At 44.7% G+C, this 11746-nt stretch overlaps 1 protein-coding gene across 9 annotated transcripts in view; it reads right to left on the minus strand.

Annotated features, from left to right (window-relative positions):
* Positions 1 to 778: 778 nt before the first annotated feature.
* The window catches only part of Cep57l1 (centrosomal protein 57 like 1), an 82670-nt gene continuing 71702 nt past the window's right edge, over positions 779 to 11746 (minus strand). For 8 of the 9 annotated variants that reach the window (XM_031348263.1, XM_031348264.1, XM_031348269.1 and 5 more), the window contains 6 exons: positions 11397 to 11474; positions 10769 to 10855; positions 6010 to 6087; positions 5340 to 5461; positions 4025 to 4169; positions 779 to 1877 (listed from right to left, as the gene is read on the minus strand). In XM_031348263.1, coding sequence (XP_031204123.1) covers positions 1665 to 1877; positions 4025 to 4169; positions 5340 to 5461; positions 6010 to 6087; positions 10769 to 10855; positions 11397 to 11474 — 723 coding nt within the window. In that variant the 3' untranslated portion in view covers positions 779 to 1664. The remainder of the gene's footprint in view (positions 1878 to 4024; positions 4170 to 5339; positions 5462 to 6009; positions 6088 to 10768; positions 10856 to 11396; positions 11475 to 11746) is intronic. The other variant, XM_031348266.1, reaches the window with a different exon arrangement.

Genomic DNA, 11746 nt, shown 5'->3' on the forward strand with positions numbered 1-11746 from the left:
AGTAGATCCACTGCTTAAAACCAGGGGGCGTGGGGGTTGGGAGGGGACTTGTGCTCTGCTAAGAACATTTCTAAATGCAGTCCCCTGTAGCAAACCATCTGTGGGACCAGGCTTCTAACCTGGCGCTTCGCACCTCGAAGACGAGTCACACTTGGCGTTTTTTCCAGAAGGTCCACAGTCACCTGTTTATGTTGTGCACACTTTTTGACACTTCCTAGGAAACTAGATTGTCCTTAAAACTTGCTTTTCTTGGGCAGGGCATGGTGACCCGCACCTAATCCCAGTTCTCCGCAGATAGATCTCTGTGTGTTCCAGGCTAGCCAGGGATACCTACTGAGGCCCTGTCTTAAATGTATATGTAAAAAAAAAAAAAACAAAGTCTTTTTTACAGCCAGGTATGGCTGTATACACGTATGACTATAGCATGTGGGCAGTGTGGACAGGAGCAGTTCACTTCAAGACCGATGGTTGCATAGTAAGTTCGGGGCCAGCCTGGCCTACTCTCCCAGAAAATGAGAACAATTGCTTTTTTGGTTTTGTTTTGTTTTTGAAGCTGCTCTTTGGGCTCCTGATCAACAGTGTTTATAGACTTAGCCTGCATACCTCCTGCCCACTGAATTCAGGTAAACACACAACTCCAATTGACCCCTAGGAATTGGCTCATTTCTTGCACCTCTACCCTGATTTTAAGCTTTTCCCTTTATTGCAGCTTTTTGTCTAGTTTCCATTTTAGTTGGTGGCATCAATTTTCTAGTTGCCCCAGAAGATTTCCACAGGCTTTTAGAAAGGCAAAAATTATAAATTTATTATGTAACATGTGTATACAACAAAGAAATCCATTGTGACATCACTGATTTTAAAGTATAAAAGGAGACACCACATTTACCTAATTCATTTTCTCCTGTGGATAAAGTTAGTTAAATGCCTAACTTCTTCTTATAGAATCCCATTACCTTCTTGGGTCCTAGACATCTACATTGTCATACACGGATGTAAATCACATATAACATGAGTGAAAAAACAGGACAGTTATAAAAGAGTAGGATAAAATCAATTGGAGTTTAAAAGGAGAACGGGTGTGGCAGAGGAAGAAAGGTGAATTAGTGCTATCTTCAAAACGTAATCAGTTATGCATTCCATTTTGTGGCTGTCATTCCCACAAAACTGCAGGAGGCCTGTGTTCTCCCTCTCCAAACAGAGCAAACAAGAGTGCCACTGGGATGTCAGACAAAGTAGGTGACAGTTCCAGGGAAGTCACACAAACGCTTGGGATCCTGGTCTTACCATGTGGATCTACAGGTGACAGACAGCCTACATAAACCCAACTGTGGAATGGTACCCACAGGTCAGATTCACTTGATTTCAGGGAGTACCCATTCAGTACAGCTTCTTGGATTTACCTTACGGGAGCTGCAAAGTAAATGCCTCTAAAGAGCTTCATGAGGTCAGGGCCTTTGGTTAATAACAATGAAAAGCAGTCATTTACATTCCGGGAACCCTGGTAAGTCTTTAGTCATTATTCTGAAAACGTACGACTTCACATTTTATAGCAGCCAGAAACATAATTCAAGGGTTCCCAAGAGCATATGAAATAAAAACCACGGAGACGGCATGAGGCCTCACTGGTGAGGTTCATTTACGTGACAGACAGTTTGCCGTGGTGGTCACTGCTCCCACTTGATGTCGTCCCGCCTCAGCTTCGTCTGCAGGCTGTGGACCTGCACTGGTTGAAAGCTTCTGTTTCTCTGAAAAGCGCTGGTTTCACTCACACATTTCCGGGGGCTGTTTTTCAAGTTCTTTGATCCTTTAGGGTTGCCATGGATACCTGAAGATTCATTTATCCTTGAGTTCTCAACTTTTTCTTGCAATTTACGGACCTGAAGAGAAAAGAAATCTAATATTTTAGGTAAAAATTAATGTAAGGACACCCTAGAATATGGCACTAGATCGGTGGCTTAGAGATTACAATTCGTTCAAAAGTTCAATCTAGCAAGTCACTCACTGACACTGCTGGTTGGGTAGCCTTGCTTCCACAAGCCTCTTCCTCAGTTAGAGAGGAGGCACGCACACAGTACATATGCAGCACATATACACAGGCTGGGGTAACTCTGAAGACAAGCATGTGCACGTCAGAAGTCATAGAGGGAGGATGGGTGTGAGGCAGAGGCTGAACAAAAGTTACTGGTGGGGACTAGATCTAAGAAAAACAAAGAAAAAGGAGATTTTTTTTGTGTGATATTAACAGCAAAGGAAAGAATTGGTGCTAGGCACAAGCATTTATTTGCCTAGGAGGCATTTTTTAAATTAAAGATTAAATAATTTACCACAATAAAAAGCTCAAACACTTATTTGGCTAAAGGTTTGGGGGGTATTGATTTTTGTTGTTTTTGTTTTTGTTTTTTGAGACAGGGTTTCTCTGTGTAGCCCTGGCTGTCCTGGAACTTGCTCTGTAGACTTGGCTGGCCTTGAACTCACAGATATCTGCCTGCCTCTGCCTCCTGAGTGCTCAGATTAAAGGTATGCACCACCATTACCCAGCTTCTGGGACAGTTATTAAGTAATAGAAATCCATAACTTTCAAATTATAAAATGTATGTACTGGGTAACTCTAAAATTGTGATTATTCTTCTATTTCAAGTTTCTTCTACGCAGCTCCAAGGGCAAAGCTTGCTTAGTCTTTACCAGAACACACCCGTATGGTTTTTACTTGCTAAAGTTTTAAAAGCCAGTAAAATGAAAATATATTTTTCTATTTTGACCATAGCATAATAAATACAGTAATATCCAGAGTTTTTACAAGTCACTGTCTTATAGAAGTGTGCGTGTGGAAGGGTTGATATTCCTGCAGCTTACCAGAATGCTGAACACCCTAGGCAGAGAGCTATATGAAGGACACATCGTGATGGGAGTTTCCTAGAAAGACCCTGTTCTGCTTCAGCAACTATGGATGGAGTTACTGTCTTGGAGTGAACTATTATGCTCAGGATTCTTCTGCTAACATATTAAAGGTCATGCTGATCTTAGTTACTAAGAGACAAGCATGGAGTCCTCTTCCAACCTGAGTTCTACTAAGTATAGGTGGCTAGGCACAGGGTCCCAAGGAATACGACACTGCCCAGCACAGGGAATATGACACTGCCCAGCACAGCACAGGGTCCCAGGGATTATGACACTACCCAGCACAGCACAGGGTCCCAGGGACTGTGACACTGCCCAGCACAGCACAGGGTCCCAGGGATTGTGACACTGCCCAGCACAGCACAGGGTCCCAGGGACTGTGACACTGCCCAGCACAGTACAGGGTCCCAGGGACTGTGACACTGCTCAGCACAGCACAGGGTCACAGGGACTATGACACTGCTCAGCACAGCACAGGGTCCCAGGGACTGTGACACTGCCCAGCACAGGGAATATGACACTAACCAGCACAGTACAGGGTCCCAGGGACTATGACACTGCCCAGCACAGGGAATATGACACTAACCAGCACAGTACAGGGTCCCAGGGACTATGACACTGCCCAGCACAGCACAGGGTCCCAGGGAACACGACACTGCCCAGCTTGTTACAGGAGGCAGGAGGGGATGGTTTCAGGGCTGTGTACCAGGTTTCTGTGTGGTACTGCCTCTGTGGGCACAAAGGACATCATTAGAACTGTGGGGCTGGGTGGGTGACAAGAGCAAAGAATGCTGGAAAGGTAAGTGCAAGGGCGCTGAGGCAAGAGCCTGCTCTACAGTTTCCCCGGCCTGGTTCCACAGGAACTTTTTTTTGCTATCTCTTATCTTGGAAACCTCTATAGAAGGGTTGTGCCATTACACGTAGTGGTGGCTCTCTGAAGGAAGCTCAAGTGCCCCCGTGTATCTTTTAGCACACCATGTCTCCATGTGCCCAATTGGAAGGCCATACAGACGTGTGCCACTGGCTGGCTGTGGACGGTGCTGGTCTGCGTGGTAGGTCATACAGATGTGTGCCACTGGCTGGCCGTGGATGGTGCTGGTCTGCATGGTCACGGGAGGGTTCTTACACTGTCTTGATGCCTCTTAAGCAGAGAGATCTGGTCGCCTTTGCTTTCCATCTTCTTGACTAACTGCTCCAGCTCTTGCTCTATGTCCTCAGAGACTGACTGGCTCTCAGTCTGCATCAATTGTCTCAGGAGCTCTCTGTGCTCCCTACAGAGAAGAAAAGCAACAAGGACAGGGTATAACTCACTCAGCGAGGGCATCTGTGCATGCCAGCCTGGGCTCAAGACTTAGTAATATAAAAATAATGAAATAATAAATAAAAACCACACAAGCAGTAATATCTGGCAGGATACATAGATTATATTTCACATGATTAAAAACAGCGAACACCAAATACTGTTATAGATTATCTCTGTCATAACTAACTGTCTTGTCAATTACAAGTTTTAGTTAAGAGCAAAATATTAACCTTCAAAAATAGTGTCTCCATTAGGATATATAAGTCAATCATGATATGATGAACAAAACCACGCCTTTATTGTTTGAGATTTGATACATTTAGAACTATCTTAGTGTCTAGCTGCTCAATAACCTAAAAAACAATTTAAATTCTTGGTGCTCTCAGCTAAATAGAGCGGACAGTTCTATAATGCTTAGTTAGGGGTAACACATGGCTCTCTTCAGCTCCAAGTCTGGGATTGGAGCTACTGTCAAGAGAACAGCTATGTGTGCAGCAACAGCTTACAAGTTTAGTGAGCCTGCCAGCTAAAGCACGGAGCTGCGCTACGCTTGCTTAAGTGTGTTTAGGCATGGGACTCGATACAACGACTCCTATGCAGATAGTCCTTACTGAGGAATTTGTAACACATGAATACTTCCAAATTTGTAACGGCAGATCAGGCTGAATCTAAAATAGAATGATATTCTAACTTGCCTAATGAAATCACCCATGTAACTAAAAGGTTTTAATAAAAACTGTATTTTCCTTCTAAAAGTTCATCTTCACTCTAATCTAAAGTCTTCACACTTGATTCATAATATTTGTCTATCAATCTAGATCTCTGGACTAGCAAAAATTAGTTCTTAGACACAGTTAAACAGTTAAATAGTATAGTAAATACAATGAGAAATAGGAATAATAAGTTTATGGATCGAAATAAATAAGTCTAAATAGCCAAACAGATTTATAGGTGGGAGCTATGAAGACTGCTGAAGAGTTGAGAATGTGCCCTGCTCTTGCAGAGGACAGGAGTCATCTACAAACCTGGCACCCCGGCTTCAGGGAGCCCAGCTGCTCTGCTGCCCAGGAGTACCTGCACCATGAGCACCTCTCCCCTCCCCCCCACAGTTTTATTTTAATAAAGAATGAAAGCTTACATATTCATTTGGTCCAGCTCCTCTTGCATTGTCATCAAGAGTTCAGACAAACTGTCACAAATGGAAACGGGCTCTCCTGAGCTATGAGGGTTAGCTCTAGTCTGGGCAGTTGTTCTGAAAGGCTTAGAGAGATACCGTGCTTCAGTGACTAGAACGGGTTATTATAGAGCTCATAGGGATACATCATTTGCAGAAGGTTTTATGAGCATATATAAACAAAACTGTCTAGACGGGCCAACTTAAAGGGAGAAATAGCTGTGACTAAACCAGTGCTTGACAGTGTATGCGCTAGTTAGATTTCTGTCAACTTGATACAAGCTCAGGCTGGGAAGAGGGAACCCCAACTGAGAAAATGCCCCCATCCCAGTGGCCTATAGGCCAGTCAGTGGAGTATTTTCTACCCAGTTCACAGAGGGAAGGCTGTGAACTGAGCAAGCCATGGAGAGCAAGCCAGTAGGACTTGTTCTTCCATGGTCTGCGTTTCCTTTCCTGCCTCCAGGTTCCTGTCCCAGCTTCCCTCCATGGAGGACCGTCAACTGAGACAAACCCTCTCCTCCCCGTGATGCTTCTGGTCACAGTGACCATCACACAACAGAGAGCCAACTAGACAGAATAGAAACGGCATCTGCACACAAAGTTGCTCAACACCAATCTTCATTTTCATCCTCACCTTCGCTCGCTCAAACGCCGGCGCTCGAAATTTGTGGTCCGGTGGCTGAGGTGGCCCTCTCTTTAAACAGTTAGTTTTCTAAAGATTGGCAAGGAAAGAGGAAGGAAAGTGCTACTTTAAAATACATTTATGCTCAAAACTGACCGGCAAGTATAAGTGCAATGTGAATGTAAGACAGCAGACATGATTAAACAAACACTCGACTGGAGAGGAAGAGCGGCAAACACACAGAGAGGCTCTGGTCAACAATCTTCTTAGGGGAACGCAAATCAGTAGGACATATAAAAAAGTTAATAATGAAAAAGGAAAAGTACTACATGCCTAGTATAATGGAAAAATTCTTTTTAAAAAAGTGATGACATCAAATATTGGAAATTTCTTTCTTTCTTTCTTTTTCTTTCTTTTTTTTTTTTGTGGTTTTTTTGAGATACGGTTTCTCTGTATAGCCCTGGCTGTCCTGGAACTCACTCTGTAGACCAGGCTGGCCTTGAACTCAGAAATCCACCTGTCTCTGCCTCCTAAGTACTAGGATTAAAGGCGTGCGCCACTACTGCCCGGCTTTTTTTTTTTTTTTTTTGGCAATTTCTTGTGAAACATGTATTATCATATGGCCTAACAATTGCACTCTTGAAGAATTATCCTAGAAAAATAAAAACTAACGTTCACACACACACACACACACACACACACACACACTCAAGCATCAACATGTGCACAGCTTTATTTGTAGTAACTGAAAAATGGCAACAGTCCAAATATCCTTAAACAGGCGACTAGTAGTCAAACTGTAATAGACCCATAACATGGACTCCTGTGTAGATGGAAAAATGAACATTCAACAACTCAGATGGAACTCAAGGGAAAAAGGCAACCCCTTTTGGGATACAGTGTCACTGCATCGTGTGGCTGGTCTCAAATCACAGTGATTCCCACTGCCTTAACCTCCTCAGTACTCAGACTGCAGACACAGCCACGGTGCCTGATTACACTACGCTCCTGAGTAACAAGGCTACAGAGAAGGTGAGTGGACTGACCATGGCTGGGGCCGGGGGGCAGGGGTGCCTAGGAAGGAACTATGTGAAGGAGTCTTTGAGTGGGTGAACAGTTCTGTATCTTGATTGTTGGGAGGGGTACATGAATCTACACATGTGATACACCTATGTAACTCTCAGAGCTACACCTCCATGTCTTTTCTGTTCCTAGAAGGCTTCAATGGGTGCCAGCCATTTACAGAGTAGAAAAGTTCAAATTCACCATGCCCCCACCCCTCTTCTAGATAGGAGTCTCACTGTTTCCCAGGCTGGCCAGGAACTTGCTATGCAGTTCAGGCTGGTCTTAAACACGGGAGCCTCGCCTTAGCCTTCTAGGTATAGGAATTGTAGCTGTACATCACTACACCTAGCTTGAAAAGTTAGCTTTTATATTCTTATTTTTTACTTTATTTTTGAGACACTGTCTTATTAGCCTCCTGCCTGCTGAGATTGCAGGTGTGCATCAGTGTCCCCTATTGAGATTGTAGGTGTGCATCAGTGTCCCCTACTGAGATTGTAGGTGTGCATCAGTGTCCCTTGCTGGGACTGCAGGTGTGCATCAGTGTCCCCTGCTGAGATTGCAGGTGTGCATCGGTGTCCCCTGCTGGGACTGCAGGTGTGCATCGGTGTCCCCTGCTGGGACTGCAGGTGTGCATCAGTGTCCCTTACTGGGACTGCAGGTGTGCATCGGTGTCCCCTACAGGGACTGCAGGTGTGCATCAGTGTCCTCTACCGAGATTGCAGGTGTGCATCAGTGTCCCCTGCTGAGATTGCAGGTGTGCATCGGTGTCTCCTGCTGAGATTGCAGGTGTGCATCAGTGTCCCCTGCTGGGACTGCAGGTGTGCATCGGTGTCCTCTACTGAGATTGCAGGTGTGCATCGGTGTCTCCTGCTGAGATTGCAGGTGTGCATCAGTGTCCCCTGCTGGGACTGCAGGTGTGTATCGGTGTCCTCTGCTGAGATTGCAGGTATGCATCGGTGTCCTCTGCTGAGATTGCAGGTGTGCATCAGTGTCCCCTGCTGAGATTGCAGGTGTGCATCGGTGTCCCCTGCTGGGACTGCAGGTGTGCATCGGTGTCCTCTACTGAGATTGCAGGTGTGCATTGGTGTCCTCTACTGAGATTGCAGGTGTGCATCGGTGTCTCCTGCTGAGGGTGCAGTTTCTTCTCTTCCAGTGTGTCAGTCTTTAGGGTTCCCAGTGACTGCAGTGTGGGGGCTCCCAGCACTCTCCTGATGCTCTTCTATCTACATGACTCAGCACATGCCGTCTTGTCCTTGAACACACAGACTGTAAACGGGGACTATAAGCTCATGCCTCCACGCTGGCTTATCTGTCTCTAACCCTTAGAGGTCCTGGTCTAAGAACTACAGTATATGAGCTGAATACTCATATACTGGGGACGCAGGGACACAGGATTAGAGAGGCATATGGGAGCTCCTGAACTTTGACCCCACTCCAGTGAGGCCAAAGACACTTTTACCTTTAAAGGGAACATCAGTATTTTTATCCTGTATGAACCTGGCATTGGAATTACTACTTTTACAAAGTGACTTTGCTGTTAATTGCTCTCTCCTCTTTCAGAAGTTACATTTTCTTTCTGATATTCCTTTTATATTCTCATAGTCTGTACAATAAATATGAACTTATCAGATAAAAGATGACACTAATGAAATATTTAATAGAAGTCATTGTTCTGTTTGTAAATTATTTATAGTGTATTCTATTTGGATTTCCAGTTCAAATCCCATTTCTCAGACAAGACATTTAAAACAGATTAAGAACATAAGCAAAATAGGTATTTTTCATTATTATAATTATAAAATTATTTTTTTCTTTTCCATTTGTTTATATTGTGGAATATATTTGTGTTTGTATGCTTGTGGGCACAGGTCTGTGAGGAGTAGATGTGTACATGTATGTGTATACATGTAGAAGCCCAAGGCTGATAATGATTTTTGTCCTAGATTGCCTTTCGGCTTTAGTTGAAGGAAAGGTCCTTCAATCAAACTCAGAGCTCACTGAGATGGCTAATTTCCTTAGCCAACTTGATGGGGAAAATAGTGAATTAAATATTTAATAAATAAACTCCTCCGGCGGGTTCACTACCTACCCCAATAGTTAGTTTGTGTTCCCAAATAAAACACACACACACATGACCTTTACATTTTGATATGCCTTAAACAAGTCAACATCTGGGCCACTGCCTAGTCTCCAGATGGCTAATCCTGAGTTACAACTTACTAACTTCTACCTTCTATCTTGGCTGCTTTGGACCCAAGGGCTGCCCAACTGGGCCACGCTCTCCTGGCTCCTTCACATGGGGCAAACCTCTGTCATGCACTCTTCTCCGGCATGGCGTCTCTCCTCTCCTCCACACTCTCCTGCCATGGCAAATCTCCTTTATTTATTAAATATTTAATTCAACAGATCTCATCCAATGTCATCTTCCCATCACAGGTTCTTCCTGACAGAGGGCTTCTGCCCATCACAGGCTCTTCCTGACAGAGGGGGCTGCCCATCACAGGCTCTTCCTGACAGAGAGGGCTGCCCATCACAGGCTCTTCCTGACAGAGAGAGGGCTTCTGTCCATCACAGGCTCTTCCTGACAGAGAGGGCTGCCCATCACAGGCTCTTCCTGACAGAGAGGGCTGCCCATCACAGGCTCTTCCTGACAGAGGGGGCTGCCCATCACGGGCTCTTCCTGACAGAGGGCTTCTGCCCATCACAGGCTCTTCCTGACAGAGGGAGCTGCCCATCACAGGCTCTTCCTGACAGAGGACTTCTGCCCATCACAGGCTCTTCCTGACAGAGAGAAGGCTGCTGCCCATCACAGGCTCTTCCTGACAGAGGGCTTCTGCCCATCACAGGCTCTTCCTGACAGAGGACTTCTGCCCATCACAGGCTCTTCCTGACAGAGAGAGGGCTGCCCATCACAGGCTCTTCCTGACAAAGAGAGGGCTTCTGCCCATCACAGGCTCTTCCTGACAGAGGGCTTCTGCCCATCACAGGCTCTTCCTGACAGAGAGGGCTTCTGCCCATCACAGGCTCTTCCTGACACAGAGAGAAGGCTGCCCATCACAGGCTCTTCTCTGACTGGCAACCAAATGCAGAGCTAAATCTAGTACACTCCTGATATTACTTTTCTTTAGTCTAGATCATGTGGAACTTCCTATCCTTACACTGAAAATCACTGTCATTTGTCTTATTTCCTGACATTACTGTTGCATGCCTCTGGTGGTGTGAATGAGAATGGCCCATGTGTTCACATTTGAAAGTCTCATCATCAGAGAATGGAACTGCTTGAGAAGGATCAGGAGGCCTTATTGAAGTGGGTGTGTGTCTGTGGGTTTCAGAAGCCACACCAGGCCCAGTGTCTCTCTTTCTGCCTGTGGCCTGTGGATCAGGATCTCAGCTACTGCTCTAGCATCAGCCTGTTTGCTCTCTACCATGATGATAATGCCCTAAGACTAAAAGTATAAGTAAGCCTCCAATTAAATTCTTTGCTTTAAATTCAATTTAAATTCTTTGCCTTGGTCATGGTCCCTTCACAGTAGTATAATAGTAACTAAGACAATGTCATTTATCATAATGTCTTCTAAACCATTCTGGAAAGAAGCAGAAAATGCAGCACTAGAGAGGCATATATATTTAAATAAAAATAAAGGGTGAATGAATATACATGAGACAGTTAGGCAGTGTTATCTGGGATAAACTGTATATAATGTACCTTTGGGAGTTTCTTCTTTTCCTTGCAATGCTTTGAATTCGAAACTGTGGACATTAAAATCTTGCTGATTTCAAATCCAGTTTGAAGCTACAAAATTAAAGAGACAATTGACAAGACTGACCTGTAGTAAGTGTCTTTATATATAATGAAAGATAAGACGTCAGCTCTTAAGGATAAGGTACTTTCTGAGAGCAAAGAACTGCTTAGTTGCAGTTACTTGGATGGGGCCAAAGCAGGACTGCATGAGCCCAGGAGTTCAGGCCAGCCTCGGAGGCACAGTGAGACTCCATGTTGACAAAAGAAAAGAAAGAAAAGAAAGCTAAACAAAACCCCTTTAGTAACAATAAAGCCCAAAACCCAGAAATCGTTTTGAAGAATACCCCCAATGCTGGCTTGAGTGTGGAAGGTGCCAACGCTCTCAACTGAGAGGATGCATATGTGCAAGGTCTTTTGGTAATGTAGTGAAGTATATGGAGGTACTGGCTAAGCAAGAATTTTGTTACCACAGCAAAAACAGACAGCAGTAACAATCCAGAATACTAAAACTGAGTGTAGACTAGGGTTCAGATCATGAGAACGAAGCACGCAAGGACACGCAATCACCGTCGAGATAAAGGATGCTACTAACTTCACACGCTTTGTCCTGGAACAGCCTGCGCTGATGTTCCTCCTCCTTTAGTTTCTCTTCTAGATACTTAATCTTATCCTGCAAGAGAAGGAGCAGTGTGAAAACCAGAACCAAATGTCCTCCATTCCCTTCCCAAGAGGGCCCTAGGGGTCTAGACTTTACGAGCTTGCAAGTTAAGAGCAGACAGTAAGAAAAAAGAATGGCAAAAGGCTCCAAGACATCTCTTGGCTTTCCACCTGTGCTTCCTTCCTTGCTACTGTACATGAGAGCAAAGTGAAAACAAATAAACCCACAGCTCTATCCATGGCCACCACCAGATCCACACAGAATAAACCCACAGCTCTATCCAT

The sequence above is a fragment of the Mastomys coucha genome, unplaced genomic scaffold (assembly GCF_008632895.1).
Source record: "Mastomys coucha isolate ucsf_1 unplaced genomic scaffold, UCSF_Mcou_1 pScaffold3, whole genome shotgun sequence".
Taxonomy (NCBI): domain Eukaryota; kingdom Metazoa; phylum Chordata; class Mammalia; order Rodentia; family Muridae; genus Mastomys; species Mastomys coucha.